At 40.5% G+C, this 20,710-nt stretch overlaps 2 protein-coding genes across 3 annotated transcripts in view; one reads left to right on the top strand and one right to left on the bottom strand.

Moving 5' to 3' along the window:
- cdh23 (cadherin-related 23) overlaps positions 1–20,710 on the top strand; it is an 88,324-nt gene that overhangs the window by 58,587 nt on the left and 9,027 nt on the right. The window contains exons 25-47 of one of the 2 annotated variants that reach the window (XM_077729655.1): positions 64–216; positions 358–471; positions 954–1,102; positions 3,999–4,059; positions 4,369–4,517; positions 4,894–5,029; positions 5,659–6,047; positions 6,125–6,226; positions 6,791–6,940; positions 7,029–7,157; positions 7,262–7,390; positions 7,466–7,693; positions 17,160–17,381; positions 17,465–17,584; positions 17,760–17,940; positions 18,029–18,162; positions 18,432–18,641; positions 18,805–18,912; positions 19,032–19,134; positions 19,495–19,620; positions 19,691–19,894; positions 19,976–20,434; positions 20,522–20,638. In XM_077729655.1, coding sequence (XP_077585781.1) covers positions 64–216; positions 358–471; positions 954–1,102; positions 3,999–4,059; positions 4,369–4,517; positions 4,894–5,029; positions 5,659–6,047; positions 6,125–6,226; positions 6,791–6,940; positions 7,029–7,157; positions 7,262–7,390; positions 7,466–7,693; positions 17,160–17,381; positions 17,465–17,584; positions 17,760–17,940; positions 18,029–18,162; positions 18,432–18,641; positions 18,805–18,912; positions 19,032–19,134; positions 19,495–19,620; positions 19,691–19,894; positions 19,976–20,434; positions 20,522–20,638 — 3,873 coding nt within the window. Of the gene's footprint in view, positions 1–63; positions 217–357; positions 472–953; positions 1,103–3,998; positions 4,060–4,368; positions 4,518–4,893; positions 5,030–5,658; positions 6,048–6,124; positions 6,227–6,790; positions 6,941–7,028; positions 7,158–7,261; positions 7,391–7,465; positions 7,694–17,159; positions 17,382–17,464; positions 17,585–17,759; positions 17,941–18,028; positions 18,163–18,431; positions 18,642–18,804; positions 18,913–19,031; positions 19,135–19,494; positions 19,621–19,690; positions 19,895–19,975; positions 20,435–20,521; positions 20,639–20,710 lie in introns of those variants that run through there. The other variant, XM_077729654.1, reaches the window with a different exon arrangement.
- vsir (V-set immunoregulatory receptor) lies at positions 8,312–16,670 on the bottom strand. Its single transcript, XM_077729656.1, has 7 exons — positions 16,470–16,670; positions 11,573–11,983; positions 11,431–11,481; positions 11,072–11,182; positions 10,778–10,805; positions 10,401–10,576; positions 8,312–9,244 (listed from the first exon to the last, which is right to left on the bottom strand). The coding sequence occupies exons 1-7, from the start codon at positions 16,531–16,533 to the stop codon at positions 9,207–9,209; spliced, it is 879 nt and encodes a 292-aa protein (XP_077585782.1). The 5' UTR covers positions 16,534–16,670; the 3' UTR covers positions 8,312–9,206.

A 20,710-nucleotide genomic window follows, 5' to 3' on the forward strand; every position in this document is an offset into this window, starting at 1 on the left:
TTCTTCAACATTTGTCTTCGTATGATATCTCTGTGTGCTAAATAATGTGTCTTTGTGAAACAGTTCTGGATGTAAATGACGAGACGCCCACCTTCGACCCCCGTGTATACAACGTGTCCTTAAAGGAGAGCGTCCCCCGAGACCACGTCGTAGCCCGCCTCATCTGCTCAGACGATGATGCTGGCCTCAATGCTGAACTCAGTTATTTCATCACAGGTTAGAGCTCACAGTGGAGGAAGATTTTAGGTTATTTGCATCAATTTGCTGACAATTTTCACAGTCACGTGAGCTATTATGTACATATTGTAGCTGTCCTCCCCGTGTGTGTTTTGCTAAGATGTGCATTTATGTTTGAAGGTGGGAATCAGGATGGTAAATTCAGCGTTGGCTTCAGAGACGGCATTGTTCGGACCGTCGTTGGCCTGGACAGAGAAACTCAGGCAGCATACACAATGGTCATAGAAGCCATAGGTACAGCAACCCATATTATCTTATTCTTTTTTTGTTTGTTTTCTTTATAGCGCCTCTTTTTTGTATGACGGTTTTAAAAAATAGAAGAACTTCAACAGTCATCTCAAGTGTTTACTCAACCGTCTTTTTCGACAAGAGAACTGAGGGTTTCCTGTTTGGTAAATGCTTACGTTGAAATGCATCATGTGAAAAAAACAAACAAAAAAAGCCCTTATGCCTCAAGAAAAATCTACCACTTAACAGAAAACAGTGTTGTTTTGATATATATCATATCTTTATGAAAGATTGTTAACGCATTGGGCATGCTTGTTTCACAGAGAAGCATTTTAAAAAGTGATATCAATCAGTCTTTTTTAGACATTGTACTCAGGCATAACCTCATTGGAATTTTCACTTGAAACTGTTGATAGAAAATGCTGTGTTATGTGTATATTTCTACCAAACGCTGACTTTTTCTCAACTGGTTCTGTCTGTATTCAAAGACAATGGTCCAGCAGGCAGCAGGAGGACAGGCACAGCAACTGTGTTTGTTGAGGTTCAGGACGTTAATGACAACAGACCCATCTTCCTCCAAAATAGCTACGAGACCAGCATACTGGAGACGGTCCCCAAGGGAGCCAGTATCCTCCAGGTGAAACATTACAACATCCATAGTCACACTTAAGAAAAAATCACATTTATTGTTTGATGAAACAATCTCTAACACAAAAAAAATATCCCATTTAAAGTAGCTGAGGAAAGTAACCACCCTCATTGATCAAAAATAATCTGCAGTATTTTACTCTTTACTGACAATTAACTGTCAAATTGAGCAAATCAGATTACTATTGTTAACTAAACTGTAAAAAATACATGAAATGCTCACATAGTAGTGAATTAACAGATATTGTTGTCTCCTAATAAAAAAAAACTACCAGCACCTCCTTCAAATGATCAACTTTTAACACATTTGGAATCCAAAACCCAGATAGTTTTCTCATGTCATACAATTTCAGTTAAGCTGTCAGTCCAGGATTTTTTGTCTATTTAAATCTCAGTGACATAGTCATACAAGCAAGGGGTCGTAAGATGGGGCTCTGTGCGGACCCCCGGCTGCAGAGTCCTAGCGTCCGTAGAATTGGAAGCACGTGTGTTCCTCTGCTCGTGTGGCCTCCGATGAGGGGGTCTTCTAAAGGACAGATTGTACGAGCGCCGATAAGAGCCCAGCCTCTTCCACACTTTGAGCTGCGGCTCACTCGATTGGCTTCTTCCAGGTTTCAGAGTTTCTCCAGAGCCACAGCTGGCCTCGCAACCCCCGTCTTGCTCACTGCGCCGACAAAATGCCAAGAAGATCGCCAAACCGGCCAGTAGCAATGATAATCCCAGTACTATCATAATGGTGAATTCTGGGTCATGGATGTCTAAGGAATAAGGGGGAGCAGTGGGGGTGACGGCCGTGGTTGATACATTGAGCATCGTATCTTCTGTCGTGGACGGGAAAGTCAAGTTGGTTGCCAGATTAGTTGTGTTCATGTTGCCGTTGAGCTGGTTGAAATAGTTTTAAAAAATTATTTCAGGGTAGGTTTTAATTGTAATTAAACAATCAATCTTTTCTACATTAGCGCACACATGCAAAAATAATTCATCAAAGTGCATATAAATGTGCATATTTGGTGAGTATTTGGCACTTGGAGCAATTATGTGGCTTTTAAAGCAAGGTTAGAAAAATAGTCAGCGCTTGACAAGATTTCTTTCGTGCAAAACAAATTGGTTTATTAAAAAGGCCCTTGCAAAATGCAAGGCATCCACCTCTTCGACCCAGGTCTCCAATTATCCCTCTTTCTTCTCTGCGCCCTCATCTTCACCATACTAACATTTGTAAATGTCATCATCCTTAATGCAGCGGGGACAAATGGGAGCTTATCAGTTTAACAGAAACACACTGGGATGTGAAATTATTTTCAAGACTAAATGCCAGGATAGTTGGGAGACAGGTCAGTGGAGCAAAAGGCTTGTTCAAGAGTCACTTCATTAGTCAGTGACTTAAACGCATGCTTTCCTTTAATGGCTACGCCAAACCGTACAAAGTCGCTGGCGTCTTTAAGTTTTTTATCCGATGCAAGCGGCCAATCGGAGAGTCTTCTTTTTCTAACCATCTGTTGACAAATTCAGCCAACCAGCAATCTGTCAAACTACTAAACTATCAATCTACATGATTTGCCCAGAAATAAACATTCCTATACATCCATGGGAGAGAAAAAAACAACTTTAAACATTCACATATTTCAGGACAAAAAGAACTTTTAAAAACACATACTCACAGCCCAACGTTTCTGTATAGAACAGCACCAGTTCCTGTAACTAAGGTCAGACCTGTTCCTTGGCTCCACACTTGTTTTCCCCCGTAAAAGTGTTCCTTTCCCAGACACAAGAAGGGAAATTCTCGGGAGGAGGAGGAGGAGGGCAGTGGTGAGGGGTTAGGGTGAAACGTGGGTAACGGCATCAATGTATAAACATCTCGCTTTTGCTACTTGCCCTATTAAGAGACTCCCTTGCCTCCATCTCAACTATCTTAAAACATAGTGCTCAACTACTCTCTACTCACCGACATCATGTCTTTACCCCACTAACATCTGGCTCTTCAATTTACTTTTCCTAGTTTAGGCACCCCCTTTAAAGGCCTAAGTGGTGCAGTCCACTGTGTAATACCCTATTCATCACTCACCAAGCTGACCCCCCAGATTCTTTTTTTCTGCCTGCCACCCCTCCCCTCTCCTCCTTTTTCTCCTCTTCTTCTGCACACTGCTTTATAAAGCTAATGAGAGTGAAGTTGGGCCCCTCTTCAACCTTCTAGCGAGGGAGGAAAGAAGGACACACAGGGAGAGAGAGTAGTAGTAGTAGTAGTAGTAGTAGTGGTGTGTGTGTGTGTGTGTGTGTGTGTGTGTGTGTGTGTGTGTGTGGGTGGGTGGGTGGGTGGGTGGGGGGTGCATAAGCATACATGCATACCTGAGCAAATGTGCTTGACTGTGTCGTAATGCAATTTAATATGCACTTTGTGAACACCGCTGTGGGTTTTGCCACATCCACAGTGAAGCACAAGTGAGCGATGAAGTCGGCCTCATCCTGTGCCAACAAGATTTCCAGATTCACAAGTCAGTCTCATGACATGGTCCATTCAAGCGTGCTCCACTTTTTATCAGCGTATGCTCCAAAGGAGCCGTGCTGTCTGCGCTCGGCTTCTCGCTGCTTCTGGATGCCTGCCGCCGACACTCAATGCGAGAGAAAAAAAACATTTCGATGCCGAACTCTGTGGGGTTGTTATGTTGTTGTTGTGGCAACGAGATGCTGGCTGGCTGCTAGTGGTTCCACACAAAAGACAGATACCAATAGTTTGGTAAAGGTTTCTGAGGAGCAAGGTAAAGGAAAACAATGAACCGCAGTCTATGAAAAATGAGATGAGCTCGGTGCAAAGAAAAGAAATATGCAGCACCATTCTGATTCTGGGATGGACACTTTTAATGACATAGTCTTTTTGTGTGCTTGTTTAGGTACAAGCTACTGATGCAGACCAGGGGGAGAATGGCCTTGTCCTCTATAGGATTATTACTGGTAAGAATGTTACTGTGTAGACAACTTCACATGTCTGCTTGTGTGTCATGAGTAGACATGTAACATCTCGTTTTATTTCAAATTCTGCGATCAACGGCACAAATGGATATTTAGGGTATATTTTCAGTAACTATCTAAAAAAAGGAGTAAACATCCATCTTCACAGCTTTCAAATTTGCATGACATTTGCATTTCAAACAGATGAAAGCCACTCACCCAGTTTCTTGTGGATGGAGGGGTGGAGTCCGGGACAATATCAAATCTTTGTGCACAAATCCACGTGTGCCTGTGTGTGTTTTTTTATTACAGGTAACAGTCAAAATCTGTTCAGCATTGACAAACAAATGGGTCTACTAACCAGAGGCCTTCGGGCTTTGGACAGGGAGACGAGCAGTTCACATGTATTAGAAGTGGAAGCTTACAACAGTGATGAGGGCAGCATGAGGAGTTCTGTACGGGTGAGTAGATGAAGATGATGTGCTTTTCACATAACTTCATGACATTTACAGAAGAGTATTTGGCCAAGGGAAAAGAAAAGGTGGAAAAAATTTAACTTTATTCTCAAATGTACGTCTTTATTCTTCAAACTTCAAGAATGAAGTAAGAAACGTGCTCTGGCCCAAGTCAGAATTCTGACCTAACGTCGTAATTCTTCAAATCAGAATCTTGGCTACCTTTTTTTCCAGTCCCTAACCCTCCTCTGTGAACAATTGTAGGAATTACTTCAATCAAAATTTCAGCAAAATGCCAATGCTGTACTGAAATGTTCTTGAAAGTTTTAGCTCAGGTATGGACAATATAGTTCATTCCAACTATGATTTAAAACTGATACAGGTGATAGTATACGTGGACGATACAAACGATGAGGTGCCAGTGTTTACTCAGCAACAGTACAACCGCCTTGGCCTGAGGGAGACTGCTGGTGTTGGCACATCAGTGATTGTGGTCCGTGCCACAGACCCTGACACAGGTAAATTTAACAGGAAGTGAGTTGTGGAACTGTAACTTTATTTATTTGGTAGATTTTTTTTCTCCACATGTTGTTTTCATAGACCTGTCATATCTTTTTCTACGTGGTTGTATTGGTTTCTTATTTAGAGTGTCAATATTATACACATTTGGTATTTGGCACTATCTTTCAATGCTTCCTCTGTTCACTTCCTCATTTGCCATGTGTTACAGCAAACCTCTAAAATCTAAAAGAAAAAACATCTACATTTGTTTATCACTAGTACATATCCAATCCAATTGAAGCAGCATGGTGGCAACAAATGAAGGAACATTCCAGTCATGCAATAATTTAGTTTTACCAAAAGAAATGAAATATATACATTTTTTAAATGTGCCATCAGCAGATTCCAAGCAAACAACTGTCAAATTATTTTATCAAAAGCCAAAACAATTGATCAATTCAAAACTAATGCTAAAAAGTCACTATGTGAACGTATCAAATAATGAACTATGTTTATGGCATTGGAATGTGAGATTCTCTCGCAATTCAATTTGACGCCACAATGTAGAGATGTCCAAGCCTAGTTCAGAGTACTATATGCATATTCTCTGACCGGTCCATCTGAACTATTCTTACTTTCTGTACAGGCGATGGTGGTGCAGTAGCATATGCCCTAGTTTCCGGCTCAAATCACAAATTTGAAGTAGACGTCAGCACAGGCCTGGTCACCACGGTGGATTACCTGGACTATGAGACAAAGACCACTTATCTAATGAACATCTCAGCGACTGACCAGGCCCCACCTTTCCACCAAGGCTTCTGCACCGTTTATGTCACGCTACTCAATGAACTGGATGAAGCGGTTGCATTCTTCTCAGCCGGTTACGAGGCGTCTCTTCGTGAGAACATTGCCACAGGGACTGAAGTTGTTCAGGTGCAGGCCCAGTCTGCTGACAACTTAAACCAGCTGACTTATAGATTTGATCCAGACACATCACCTGCAGCTCTGGCTCTTTTTAAGATAGACAGCATCACGGTGAGACTAATAATGATGTTACTGCTTGTTTTCACTTGGAGTTTGGATGAAAGCTGAGGTATATTATGATGTTTCAGGGAAGGATCACAGTTACCGGTTTGCTCGACAGAGAGAAGGGGGACACGTATACCCTGACTGTTGTAGCGGATGATGGAGGACCCAAAAAAGATTCAACTGTGGTATGGATTGTCGCTTATGAATTCATCTGCCTGAACCTCATAGGTCACAAAGGTGTCAGACTCGGGTTGGTTAGCGGGCCACTTTATTGTCAACTTGATTTCACGTGGGCCGGACCATTTTAGATATAATATTTAGGGGTTTTTTTTATGAATCGATTGAAAGAACTGGATTAAAATCTTTGAATATTCTGTTTTTTATTGATCTAAAACAATGCTTATTTTAGCTTTTTTATAGATATATTTTTAGATTTTACAAAATGATTATTCTTTGTTTTTTTACACTCATCAGGTCCCAATTAGCCTAAATGAAAAAAATAAAATAAAAAATGGATGCCTTGCAAGAATCTTGGTCTTTAGAGGTTAAGGCTTATTAATCACTAATTGTCATGTTTTAATGTCTCTAAAGTGGTTTTTGTATTAATCTGCTGTGGTGAACTTACTGATATATTTTTCTGTATTTGCATTTCCTATTGGGAAAAACAGAAGGTAAGATCATGTGGTCAGCAGCGGGTGTCCCTTGAAATCTTAAGATTTAGTCATCTATATAATTGTGTCCCTTGAAAGGTGTCAATCACCATACTTGATGAAAATGACAACAGTCCAGAGTTTGACATCACATCTGATACTTCGGTGGATATTTTAGAAAACGCCCTCATGGGAAAGAAAGTGGCTGTCGTTCTGGGAAGAGATCGAGATGCAGGACTGAACGGACTGGTAAAAAAACGAGAGAAAGCATTCGACCTTTTCCATCGTCTGTCTCTCGTCTGCTTCTACTTCTTTATTACTCCTTATGTCGTCATAGGTCAACTTTACTTTAGTCGCAGGCAATATGGAAGATGTGTTTAAGATCAAGACAGTGAACCACACCTATGGGGAGGTCTATGTCAATGCTGCACTGGACCGAGAGTCTGTGGATCGCTATTTGCTCAAGGTCAGACAAGAATAAGCCATGGTTTATATTAGCATTTTATGCAGATATTTTTTTTTATTTTTTTTGTTCCAAATCACATGAATATGCACTGTTTGCTGTTCCAGGTGCGTGCCTTTGACAACGGCTCACCTGCCCGACATACAGACCACTCCCTCACTATAAATATCCTAGACGTCAATGACAATGCACCTATTGTTGAGAGTCCACGGGGCTACAACGTCAGCATAAGCGAGGTATGATTCAAACACCCTAAAACATGGATTTATTCCGTTTATTTCAATTGATTATTTCAATGCTTTCACATGTAGAACGTTGGTGGAGGCACATCCGTCCTGCGAGTGATGGCTACCGATTGGGACACGGGTCCTAACGCCATGTTGTTTTATTACATCACTGCTGGAAACCAAGACTTGACCTTTCGTATGGACCGCATGACGGGGGAGATGGTGACAAGGCCCGCCCCTCCCGATCGAGAGCGGCAGCAGGACTACAGACTTATTGTGACTGTTGAAGATGATGGCACACCTCCTCTCTCAGTAAGGATAAACAACACATGCAGTGACACTATAGTATTTGACTACAGGCAACAAACATAATACCACATTATTTCCAATAATTTCTTTCAAAGTTTAATTCAGGAATCATAATATGAAACAATTTTTTCTCACTCCAACATTTGTTCATTCACTTTATGTTCTAATTTGATCACTTGGGGCAAGTAAGATAAGATTGAGGAAAGCAAATCAGATCAATTTTAATTTAAATTGACAGCAAATTCATGAAAAGGGATACTTTGATTCATTTAGGCCCTAAAATTATAATTCTCTATATTGACTAATGCTATGAATAGTATTCATTATATACTTAGTACTTTTCACAGAAAAATAAAATGAGAAGTTGCCGACAACACAGGAAACAGCTTTACAAAGAAAGCCACAAGACCAAGTTGCAAAAAAAGAGGAAGAAAATGTTGCTTCTCCAGCTCAAACATTTTCTTTTTTTTTTTTAAACATTGAGCTTTCAATATATGTCATGTGATGTCTGACCATGTTGCCATGTTTTAAATGCATCACTTTAACAAAAGTAAACAGTCTGCGTAATATCAGCAAGTATTTTCCTGATGCAACAAAAATTGTTAAAAGGAACCAGAAAGCTAAAGTGGAAAATCTCCATCTTTTATTATTGAGGTCAATATGCAGAGCATTGGGTTTTCAACTCACACAAACGTAATGTTGCATAAAATATTTGGCTATGTGAATATTTAATAAAATAAAGCATATATACATAATATTCTCTTCTAATAACCTGAAGCAAATGATACATTGAAATCCTGCCACACAACAACAACAACTCTTTCACACAATGGCTACATTTTCCCTTCACTTTCATATATCTACTACAATTAAACCACATTTTTCCCCATGGAACTCAATTCCAACATAAAAAAAAACAGAAAAATCCACCACCTGAAAGTGATTAAATGCCTTATATTATTCTTGTAAAGATTCTGGGATAATCAGCAAAATATACATGACAATGATTCTTTAAAGATAACAAAAAAAGCATCAAAACAACAAATCCTAGCACTTATGATCTTATCCAAGGTCACTGCAAATTTTTGACTACTTCGAGTGACACAAATCAAACCCTCACAAGTGAGTAAATATATTTTGATTACTTCCTGACTGTAACTCTAACTCGAACCCACTCTCAAATACTCCACTGTATCAAATAGTGGACCCCACCCACACCCATAGTCAGTGTTTAGATGGGGGTGTACCTTCATCCCTGCCACAACACTAGAGTTCCCAATCACAGCTTGCTTCTAGACTCCAGTTTTTGCAGGTGCAGAAAAGCGTGTTTGATTTCTAAACATACTCGCTCCGTTACCTCCAGCAGACCAAACAGTGCGCAGACGACATTCCCGGTAGAGGTAATTGTGAGACAGACTGAGAGGGAACGTTGCTCTGCAGGCACAGAGGAGGAGAAAAAGTTTGCAAAGCTCTTTCCAGGTCAGCAGTTAGCGCAAGGAGGGAGTCTCGGCCCTCTTTAAAATAGAAGGGTGTCTGGAGACTCGGGGATTGTATCTGGAATAGACGGGAGGAAAAAGTTTGGTTAGAGAAAAGGCATGATAGCAAGTAATTCTCGATTAAAACTCCATATTACAAATACTTGGGGATTGCAAACAATCAATGGAAATTGGGAAAAAATATTTCTTACTGTCATGACTTTGATTGTTAGCAAAAGGACATTTAAATGTCGCAAAATCTAGTTTTAAAGGTTTTATAACCTGAAATTTTAATAAAACCATAATTAATACTTACTATGCTCAGAGAATAAAATATATTAGTGGAAGAAAATGTTACTATTTAGGTTTCTTCTATCCACCCACTGCTATAATTCTGTCAAAAATGTTTATCTAGCAAAGCATTTAAGCAACTGAAAAACACTTTTTTTTTAAAAATCTGAATTGCACCATATTGACAATAAGAGGAACCCGATTTGCAGAAAGTTCCTCTCATCTTAAGGTCAGTAAGTCAAAAAGACGAAGAAGAAAGCTGAAGTTTGGCTATATGTATGCAACGAAAATAGTGATGTCAGATTGGTTTATGTTGTATAAATCGCAAATTTCAACAAGTGAGGGATATGAGCAATTGTTGGAAAAATCCAATTGCTAGTGCTCTGGGTTGTATTTTCTCTTTTTCAGATAGTAGCTTGACTGTATTTGTATTTTGTAAACTCATAGCATTGATGCCAGGAAAGATAGTACTTAACAATGCATTAATAAGGTTGTTTTTTTTAAATGGAGATCCCAGCTGTTTAATAGGGAAGTTGCAAGCCCGTCTCATTTGAGTGTGAACACGCAATTTTGCACAAGCATCCACCGACACTTCCAGCAAATATGAGACATTTCAACATTTCCAGACAATGGTTACTCTTCAATTGCATCAGAGGCTGTTGTCATTATCATTTTGAAACATGAATTCCAAGTCATTCCTTTAACTTCTCAGTAATTATGGTTGACGAGAAATAGAACCCTTTCACTAGGCTTTTGATTTCATAGCAAAGTTCTCAAGTTTATAACACAAGCAGTCCCATTAATTTCTTGAACCTTAAGCCATCCAGCTCCCAGAATTGACATCAGATTGTCATTTCTTTTGACCCCAAGCCTGAGCGTTGGCCTCTTATATTAGGCCGGAATGAAATCACAGTCACAAGTCTAAAAAATAAGGATTGGCTTACCTTCTATCGGAAAGAAAACATCCCCCTGTGCAGAAGGAGTCATGGGGGTCCCTGGTTCAGACAACAGATGCTGGCCTGTCCCCGAGGACTGCCTTGTCATAATTTGAGCAACGGTACGGGTCTTCACTCGTGGGGAGTCTTTAAGAAACACTGGGTTCTCGTGGCCCTGAGCTTCACTGAAGAGACAGAAAATGTAGTATGAAAATATGGGACATTTCCCCTATTTTATTGTATTCTTCGTGTCTCTATGCTGGTTCAATCTAATGCCTAGGCAAGCACTACAGATTGACTAAATGTGTAACATCTTTAAAAGACCAGATGTTTAATAAAACACGTCCCGGAAGAGCAGCTGCTTAGCAGACTGTGGGAAAACATACCTGTCCATCCTCACTAGCTCTTGAGCACCTGGGAAAGAGGAAATAGGAAGCAGGTTATTGTGAATAAAGTGAAACAAAGAAGAACGGCACATATCGTGTGTGAAGAAGTTTTCCTCTGGGATCACTTGATGTGAGTTGCAGACGGGAAATATGTTTTCAGACAAAGCACGAGAGGAAAATATTGAGAGCAATTGGCGTTTAATGTGGAATTGTTTGTGCTTCACTTTGTATTGTTTGGGATGGAGTTAGACCAAGTGTAAGGTTTTGTTGGTGTGACATGTGGAAAATACGTACGTCTGTTCGAATGGTTGCCCTGCCTCTGTCTGTAGACGAGTAGCAAAATGATGGGCAGCGAAAGTAGAGCCAGGATGCAGGCTGCTATGGCCAAAGCCACTGGCACAGCACCTGAAAATAGAGCAGAAACAATGGGACTGGTATCATGGAAACGGTTATCCCGCAATATGGCATACAACAGGGATTGAGATGTTGGTCAGGAAATCAATCTACGAAGATTATTCTACTGGAATATGTTGGTCTACTGGAAGATTTTGGTAGCAGCCACTTGGTTGTTATTTTCCAGTTAGAATTATAAATAATATCTCCTACTGGGTAAACAGACTCATTTATAAGAGGGTTGAAGTAGGATGACAAACCTCCAGGAAGTGAAGGATCGATGAATGAACATTCTTGAGACCAATCTCTTCCTGTACAGGAAAAATGGGATTTGCAAATTAGATCAATTGCAAACTCGGTTGATCTAAAACAAGTGAGCTTATGCTACTATATTATACTTACGTGGTGTAATATGGAGTATAACATGACTGTGGGAACTTTGCACAAGGTTTGCTTGTTTATGGTCCAGGTGCAAATCTCGGACAATGCAGCAGTAGCGTCCCTGGTCCGCGATTGTCACATTTTGCAGAACCATCCAGAAGTTGTTGTGTGAATATCCAAATTTGACTCCTGGTGGCAAGCTGTGGTTTCCATGTGGGTGACCGTACGTCATGTGACGCGGGCCCACCGCCATGCAGTGTTTGTCGCTGTGCGGTGTGAAAAGCCAGGCGTGTTTTAAGATGTCAGAGGAGGCTGATGGAGCTCCTGTCTCAGCGCAGATTGGTTTGAAAGTTGCTCCTTCTGGACAGCTCCAGATTAAGTGAGGGGCAGAAATAGTCAGTGAAGAGACAGAACTGGACGTCATACCAGTAGCTGGAAAGAAAAACATGTAATACATTAAATTCATGAGGAACTGTTGTTGAATTCCAAGATACAATTAAATTCCTGTTAGAATCAAGTAAGGAAATATAGAAATAGACAAGTTTATATCCTGTGGGAATTAAAACACTTTACACATCATATAAAATACAGCAAATACTGTGCATTAAAGAAAGAACAGAAGCTTTAATAACACCTGTCAAAACAAGCATGCATATCATGCAAACACAAACAATACCAACTAGCAAGCCTTTTGGGATTTAAAGTTCTTACAAAGTACAACAACATCCCATGCCCTATTTCAGCACATTACAAACTTCCTGGTTTTTGTGAGTTGTTGATCTGTGCTCAATGTTTCCTCTTTTTGATACAATATTTGCGTTTGAGCCCTGTCTGACATTTAAAAAAAATGGTATTGATGCCACACTAGAACTACGGATTGGAAACAATATATTGGGGTTAAGAATAAAACGATCAGTCATCTGTACGCAGTCAGTGGTTAAGCGTATAACCTCAAGCAGACGCTGACTGCAATCATTTAGTTGGTCCTCACACCCAAAGCGTGACTTGTAAAGCCCACTCTGGTATTAAGGGAATGCTCAAGAATGAGTTGCTCTTTGCTTTGTGGCCTGTGAAACTCTAACAAAACTTGTGTTTACATCTGGTAGTGCTCACAGTCGGCGGTGTTGACGAGACAAAATCAGAGTTTTATTACCCGAAGTAGGCATTTCTTTACTGCCAGTTGTGTAGAGTGTGGAATGTGAGTGTGTCATATGTGGTTATAGAGAGAGTAAATAGTTTAACTCCACTTCATCTGTGCAGTTTTTTTTTTAAAACATTGCAATGTGTGTGGTTTATGCGTATTTTCATTTTCTAAACACGGCTATTTTTGCTTGGGCGGGATTGAATTGTGGTCTCCCCCTACAAACACCACTGACCACGGCAGAGTGGTGACCGGCCCATTCTCGTGAAACAGTAGACAGGGATTGTTGTGCTGCAATTCGTGTACATTTTAGAAACCAAAAACACATTTCTTTTCGAAGCGTGACTTGCCACAGTTCTTACCACATCCTGTTCGTCACTTTAGCACAGCAGCATACACAGATTATTAACTGGGTGATTAAATTGCAACTCCTTAGAATAATATTATTAGATCTGCTATTTTAGAACTGTGCCATTCTTATTTTAGGTATGGCTCACTTCATTCCATTCCCATGACGACTTGAATTTTTTTGAGAAATGGGATTCTATCCAGATGTAAAAGTATTTTCTTAAGTACAGTATTTTTTGTCATTTTGTGAAGGAGTGATGAGACAATAACATAGTATTTTTGCACAAGTCTGAGTTACATGATTTGGAGGAAATGCAGAATTAGTCTTAATCTGATGCCTTGGAAAATGTATTACATTTATCTATCTTAGTATTTTTATAAGAATTTGCAAAGCAATGTAGGGAACAAAGTGAAGGACAAAAGTTTCAACTCCTGTTTTTGCCAAAATCTTTTTCACAGCACAAAATAGGGTTGCAAACAAATGATAAATATTCAGTTTTACATAAACTAACATAAGAAAATGGACATTCAATATGATGAATTGAGCTGTTTTGGTTATGATTTTCTGAATGTGTTAGCTGTTGCTGAACATTTTGCAAAAATCTACTGTTTATGTATTCTATTGACAGTCATAGAAAATGTCAAGGCTGGCATTAAGCTATCACATTGTATTGACAATGTTAGCCAACAGGGTAGTTAGTACTTACAAATAAATGAACACCATTTAGCAATCTAAACTTGTTTATATCCAATTCTGATCCTCTGGGAAAAAAGGCATGAGGACAAGAAGAGAAAGGGAGTATATATATGCATTATTAGCTTGTGCATTATTGCACTGATTCTATGGAGATTTTAGATGTGGGTGTGTCACGATTTGAGGAGTGGACATCCTTCCTGAAAATGTCATGCCAGACAAACAAGACACTCTTCTTCTGCTCCTTCCTCCCGCCTGGCTGGCTTCTTGCTACTGACAACTACAGCAAATCACACGGAAATATAGCTGCTGGTTTTCTTCTCTGAGCATGTCAAACAGGTTGCCTGCAAACTTACACTCCACTCCAGGGAAGTCGACTGCAGGTGTTTACCATCTGCTGTCATCTTTGGGCACAACTTGTTGCAACCATGGAGTGGAAGGAAAACCTAAAAAAATTGGAACTCTGCTAGATATGATATCAGGGTATTGATAAGATGGCATGTAGTATGCATATTTAAATGGAACTGTGTGGCACTGAGGTGAACTCTGCACCAGCCATTGTACGCCAAAGGCCATAGGAAGTCCATGGAGGGTTGATTAAAGTGAATCTTGGCCCCGTGGCTGTTCCTGCCACTGTGCAGGGACAATAGGAGGGGAAGCTCTTGTCCACTCTTGTTTCAATCCCACCCTGACTTGAGCTTTTTAGCTATGTTTTGGCAACTCTTCCATGCTTTCTTTTGTCAACTGTTGAAGTATTCTCCTAAATGTACATCTGGACAACAGGGGGGAAATTGTGATGACTCAAACTAGCAACATTTTAGAATCATCTGATTTGAATTTTAGCACAACAGGCAGTATCTAATGTCAAGCTGTAGGTGTGGTGGGGGGTGTTTCCCCAAGTATCAATCAAACTGGGGTTACAGGTCAGTTAGGTATTTCTTTTAAATAGTTTCGCATCCACCCGGTATTTGGGTTTGGGCTTTGTTGTAATGTTAAATTTTGGATTGCGATGGTCCATTAGGGCTCTGAAACAGCCTACTTTTTGCATCTGTCAGACTGTTTAGGCCAGATTACTCCAAAGTTACTGGTGAGCAAATTTTAGATCCTACCAAAAAGGTTCTGCTGCAACCCAAATGACCACCTGGTACATCGAGTAACATTTCCCTGAGAATTCACTATATTTACTCAAGTGTCAACTCCTTTTCACACCTCCTACAAATGCAAATGAATTAGAGACTATTAAGGGTTAATGAAACCAGCAGGAGACTGCCAGAATATCCCTTTAGCACACACCAATCATTTCAGTTGAAACCTCTGGGAGAAACAAAAACAAAGCTAATTCTTTTTCATGCCTCACAATATAGAAAATCCAGGTAATGTGTCAGCCAATTGTCTTTGACTAAAAGTTTTGGTTCTTCCATATGGTATCTGGATTGTTGTTATTGTTACTGCGAGTCAAGGTTTTATCATTGACGGTCAATATTGTTCTTTCAAACTAAGTCAAATAAGCATTGAGAGACTTTCTAGCTGAGCGATGGCTTTCTGGATGTATAGTATCCACTTGCAGTCCTTTTAACAAATATGATACCCGAATAGTACAACACAGGGCGTCTTCTCACTATACTCACATCCTGCCTTATAGAGAAAAGCTCCCTCAGGCCACATCCTGTTGATGGGACTGACCCAGGAAAGCATTTTCAATCACTGTCCCCAAATATTGACTTATTTTGCACAGACAATCAATGCGTTACATGTTGTTAACGGGAGGGAGGGGGGAGTAGACAAGGTTGCATGTGGGCTACACATTTGTCTTTTTTTTCGAGCGTCACTGAGTTGCTTGGGAAGCGAAAATGTTTATCTCTTCTTGAAATCATGGATTGTTTGTCTCAGGCCATGGATGGTGGAGGAGAAGGCCATTAGTGACAGTGGCATAAGCAGCTGTTTGGGCTCAGAGGAAAGGAAACGGCATGACAAATAAGACACAACAAGGCTGTGTAGAGAAGGAGCTGGGCACCCTGGGGGACTTTTTTTTTTTTTTAAATTAGCCTCATCAGTTTCCACAGGATGCCTTCTAAATGACCATATTGTCATATTTAATCCTCACATTGGAATAAACCAGAGGGTAATGCTCCAGGCGTAAAGTGGCCGTGAGGTGTCAGCACCCTACGCCTCAAGGCAACAGCTGGCCCCTCTCACTAAAACACTGTCAGCTGCCTAAACTTGCATGACAAAGTCCTTGACAAAGACATTTTATTATACAGGTATAAAAAGTTATAATGATCACTAAGATGTCATGGAGAACAATATTTAGTACATTCATTTTAGGGGGTGGTATGGGATAAAGATATTCCTTGTTGTAAACTGTAAAAGACGATTTGTTCACAGTTTTGTTACTATAATAATGTTGTTAGAACTACTTTTGTAGTCTATTCAATTTAAGATGTTGAGCTTGCATGTTGTATTTTACCTTTCTTTACTGTTTTTTTATAGATTTGCTTATTTTGATTATTTTTTCAATAGAAAGTTAAATGATTAGAATAGATAAGCTCTCACCAATATATTTTATAAAACTGAGCATGAAAGAAAGTGATTAGATGATAAAACAGTATTATTTGACGCATATGAGCGCAAAATCATCTACAAAGCAAAGTTGCAGCATCTTTAGGATAAAAAACAAGGGGCAAAAGTGTCAACAAGCTGCCACACGCCCGCTTAGTCTCAATTGATCAACTCACCTCCACTTGTAAACAGAACAAGCCAAAACAACTTTGCTTTACGACCAAGTAATCCGGATTCCATGCTTGTCAGGACTATGTGGCACAAAGATGGCGTTTTCAAACTATGTTGTTGTAGATTCCGCTGGAGTAGAACTTGAGTTTCACCCTTATTTGCATCGGAGAATTGACCCGTGTCGTTTACTTGCGTGTCCGCTTCTGAGTTTGAAAATTTGAGGGCAAGCGACGATTTCAAGTCGCATGACGTTTAGTTACTAAGTGCGCCAGCCACGCCCACTCCACTCGAGTTGGATACGATTTCATTATAAAAAATATGAATTGATGTAAACCGTCATTGGATCATGGCTTAAGATAATTATTGTTGAGAATGAAGCTTCCCATGCACATTTTGTGACTTTTTCCCCTTTACAGGGCACTTCCGTGATATGTATTCTATAGGAAGAATATTTTTGAATTATTATATTCACTCATCCATTTTCCACTTCTCTTATCACAAAGTTCGCAGGGGTGCTCAAGCATATCCCAGATAGATACTAGCGTGCATTTCACTTTGTATTCATTTTAATGTCATTAATATATTCTATAGTAACATTTTCTTGTAAACATTATATTAAAAATACAATAAATGTTAATAATGACTCATTTGGTTAACAAATGCTTTTGTAATAGTGATGTTTTTTTCTCCTGCAGACGTCCACCACCATTAATGTTCACATTGTGGATGAAAATGATAACGCTCCTGAATTTCCAGAGGAGGAATATGTCACCGTGTTGAGCGAGGGGCCTGACACGGTGGGCGCCACCATCGCTACGGTTACGGCCATTGACCCAGATGAGGATCTGAATGGCACATTGCGATACGCCATTATTCATGGAAACCTCGCACAGACTTTTCACATAAATAGCAAAACGGTGAGCGCAAACATTGATAATTCCTGAGATTGTCATTTTGTGGGAATAAAATGTTTACCCATGTACCCACTCTGTGTTTTCAGGGCAGGATCACAGCTGTGAAGGAGCTTGACTTTGAGATCAGCAATGGACATTATGCACTAGTGGTCACGGCAACAGATCAGAGTCCGAATCCCGCTCATCGTTTGACGTCGAGTACAACGGTAATTTTTGACATTTTCATCTCTTTTTAAACGCAAATAGAATTTAAAGTCTTTAAAACTTCTTTGCAAGATGTCTGTTTAAAGTAATATTGCCTTAAAAATATATCATGATGCTTTATGGGTTGCACACAACCACCACAATTTGATGATTTGAAATGTTCCTTTTCTACCGTAGGTCCTGGTAAACGTCCTAGACATTAATGACGTGACACCCACTTTCCCCAGAGCCTATGAAGGGCCCTTTGAGGTGACCGAGGGTCAGCCCGGTCCTAGGGTCTGGACACTCCGAGCGACTGATGACGATTCAGGGCTGAATGGAAAAGTGGAATACAGCATCACTGGTGGAGATCATCAAAGTTAGTGTTGATATGCTCTCTTTATGAACTGCTATGTTATCAATTATTTAGCAAGATTACTGAGCAACCATCTGTCTTGTGTTCTAAGACGAGTTCATGGTTTCTCCCGTGGAAGGGGAACTTCGAGTGAGGAAAGATGTGGAATTGGATAGGGAGACAACTGCTTTTTACAACATTACCGTCACAGCTCGAGACCTCGGTACGCCGTCGCGCAACAGCTCGGTGGGTTCACACGACGCATGCATTCTGACACGTTCCCAATTTCCCATTGCAATGTGTCTTTTGCCTCAATAGAACAGATTCTTTTTCTTCACCAAAAAATATGTTAACTTAAATTCGTTTATATGTTAAGAATGTCAAAAATCTAAGCTGGTGACCAAATCCAATATTTTCCGATACTCCACAAATACTACGATATTGAGTATTTGATCTGGACATCACTAGTTTCCACTGTACTTCTTGTATTAATGGGTTATGTTGTTTTTCCACAGGTTGTCGTAGGTGTGCATGTTCGAGACATCAACGACAACGACCCCGTCCTCCTAAACCTGCCTCATAATGCCAGTGTGGGCGAAGGCGCCTCTATACATACATCCGTGGCACGAGTCAGAGCTAGAGATGCGGATAGCGGGCGCAATGCGTTACTGTCCTATAACATCACTGCTGGCAATCTTTATGGAGCCTTCTACATCAATGATACAGTGGGTGAAGCAAGATGCAGACATTTTTTGAATTTTCCAAAAAAATAAAAAAGATATTTCACATTTCCCCAAGTGAATTTTTTACTTGGAAAAAATACAGTGATTTTAGATTTTAAAAATGTAATTGCTTAATGGCAGTGATTCTTTTATATGTATCTCCTAGTCAGGTGTGGTGCAGGTGAATAGACCGCTTGACAGAGAGCGAGTGGCTGAATACAGACTCACCATCACTGTCAAAGACAACCCAGAGAACCCCCGCATTGCTCGCAGGGTAATCCATTTCATAATAGTGTAATTTGGTCTCAGAGCTGTGAAAGATAATCATTCGCTTCCCTGATTTTTTTTGTAATATCCCTCAATTTCTTCACTCGTTTTTCTTCTCTTACACAGGATTCAGACTTCTTGGTGATCACAATATTGGATGAGAATGACAACAGACCTGAATTTACCAGAAACAGTTACAGGGCTGAAATTACAGAAAACTCTGTGGCAGGTAGGTGTGTTTTACCGTCTATGTGAGCTTTTGGCTAAAGAACGAAAAAAAAGTGTTAACATGTCTGCACCATTTCCTGTGTTCATGCTATATTTTAGTCCAAGGTGTAAGGTTGTGAAAGAGAAACTGAACTTTTCTTTCACTTAAAGAACTACACGACTATTTTTGACTGATAAATAATCCACTTTACCTCATTTAATATTGAATTTTAAAGGATAGCCATGTAGTATTCAAAAGGTAACCTCATTCACTGGCTGGCCAGGTCACAGAATCTCTGTTTTAGCATTTTGTGAAATAGAAAATTTGATATCGATAACTCCTTGGATAGTGTTAACATTTTGCCTTCTGTCCACCCCTTAGGCAGTAATGTAACGGTGTTGAACGGACCCATTCTGGCTGTGGATAAAGATATTGGGGCCAATGCAGTCGTGAGGTATCGCCTGCTGGGAGCGAGGGTGGACCTTTTCACAGTGGATGCTAAAACGGGTAAGTACAATATGGGGGAACAGAGTAGCAAAGACTGTTAGAAAATGTCTGTTTTCCTTTCTTCTCGTAGGAGTTATCAGTGTGCTACCAGGTGCCAAGTTGGACCGCGAGGCATTTCAGGAGCCTCGAATCGAGTTGGTCCTGGTTGCGGAGGACGTTGGAGGATTAAACGGCAGTGTTCCGCTCACTGTGACAATCCTGGATCAGAATGACAACCCTCCTGTTTTTAACCCTGCCAGTTTCAGTGTACGACTCCCTGAGAATAGCCCCACTGGTGCGTAGATTCTGGATACCGTGGCAATAACTGGAAATGGAGGGAATTATTTGAAGTTTTGGCTTTGTGTGTCTTGTCTAGGTGTGGTGGTAACGCAGCTGTCCGCCATTGATGCCGACTCTGGCTCAAACGGCTGGCTCATGTACAGATTGGTAAGCGGTGCTCAGGACCGCTTCGTGGTGGACGCTCTCTCCGGTGCCGTTTTAGTTGGCAACACCACCCTGGACAGGGAAGAGCGTGGGTCCTACCGCTTGGTTGTCATGGCTACCGATCGTGGCACGCCACCCCTGTCCGGCACGGCCACTCTAACGGTCATCCTGGATGACGTCAATGACTCGAGACCGCGTTTTATAGAGCCTCTAACCATGATCAATGTCAACGAGTCCACGCCGCCCGGGGTGGTGATTGCCACGTTGACGGCTGAGGATCCTGACCTCCATCCCAGACTGGAGTATTATATTATCTCCGTGGAAGCAAAGGATGATGGGAACAACCCTGTGGATGGGCTGCAGGAGTCCTTTGGGATCGATTTACACACTGGTTAGGAATCATTGTGGTTGATTTTGCTGTTACGTAATAATGAAGGCAATTTTTGTAACAAATTAATCACTTTTGCTTCAATTTTAGGTGCGGTGTTTGTTCGCAACCCGCTCAACCGAGAACAGGTAGCTACTTTTGAGATCATCGTGTCTGTCCATGATAATGCCAGTGAAGTTATTGATAAGTCTGGCAGTGTCCCAAATGGTGAGGCCAGCTTCTATTTATTCCCAAAAATAGTAAGTAGCCCATTAGAATTGCCTTAAAATAATGACATTT

The sequence above is a fragment of the Stigmatopora nigra genome, chromosome 12, assembly GCF_051989575.1.
Source record: "Stigmatopora nigra isolate UIUO_SnigA chromosome 12, RoL_Snig_1.1, whole genome shotgun sequence".
Lineage (NCBI taxonomy): Eukaryota > Metazoa > Chordata > Actinopteri > Syngnathiformes > Syngnathidae > Stigmatopora > Stigmatopora nigra.

Excerpts from the sequence above, each read along its gene's own strand:
- vsir (XM_077729656.1), bottom strand. The coding sequence starts at position 16,533 with ATGGAATCCGGATTACTTGGTCGTAAAGCAAAGTTGTTTTGGCTTGTT. Across the intron at positions 10,577-10,777 it reads GAGCTAGTGAGGATGGACAG|TGAAGCTCAGGGCCACGAGA; the intron begins GTATGTTTTCCC and ends CTGTCTCTTCAG. Across the intron at positions 9,245-10,400 it reads TGTTTTCTTTCCGATAGAAG|ATACAATCCCCGAGTCTCCA; the intron begins GTAAGCCAATCC and ends CGTCTATTCCAG.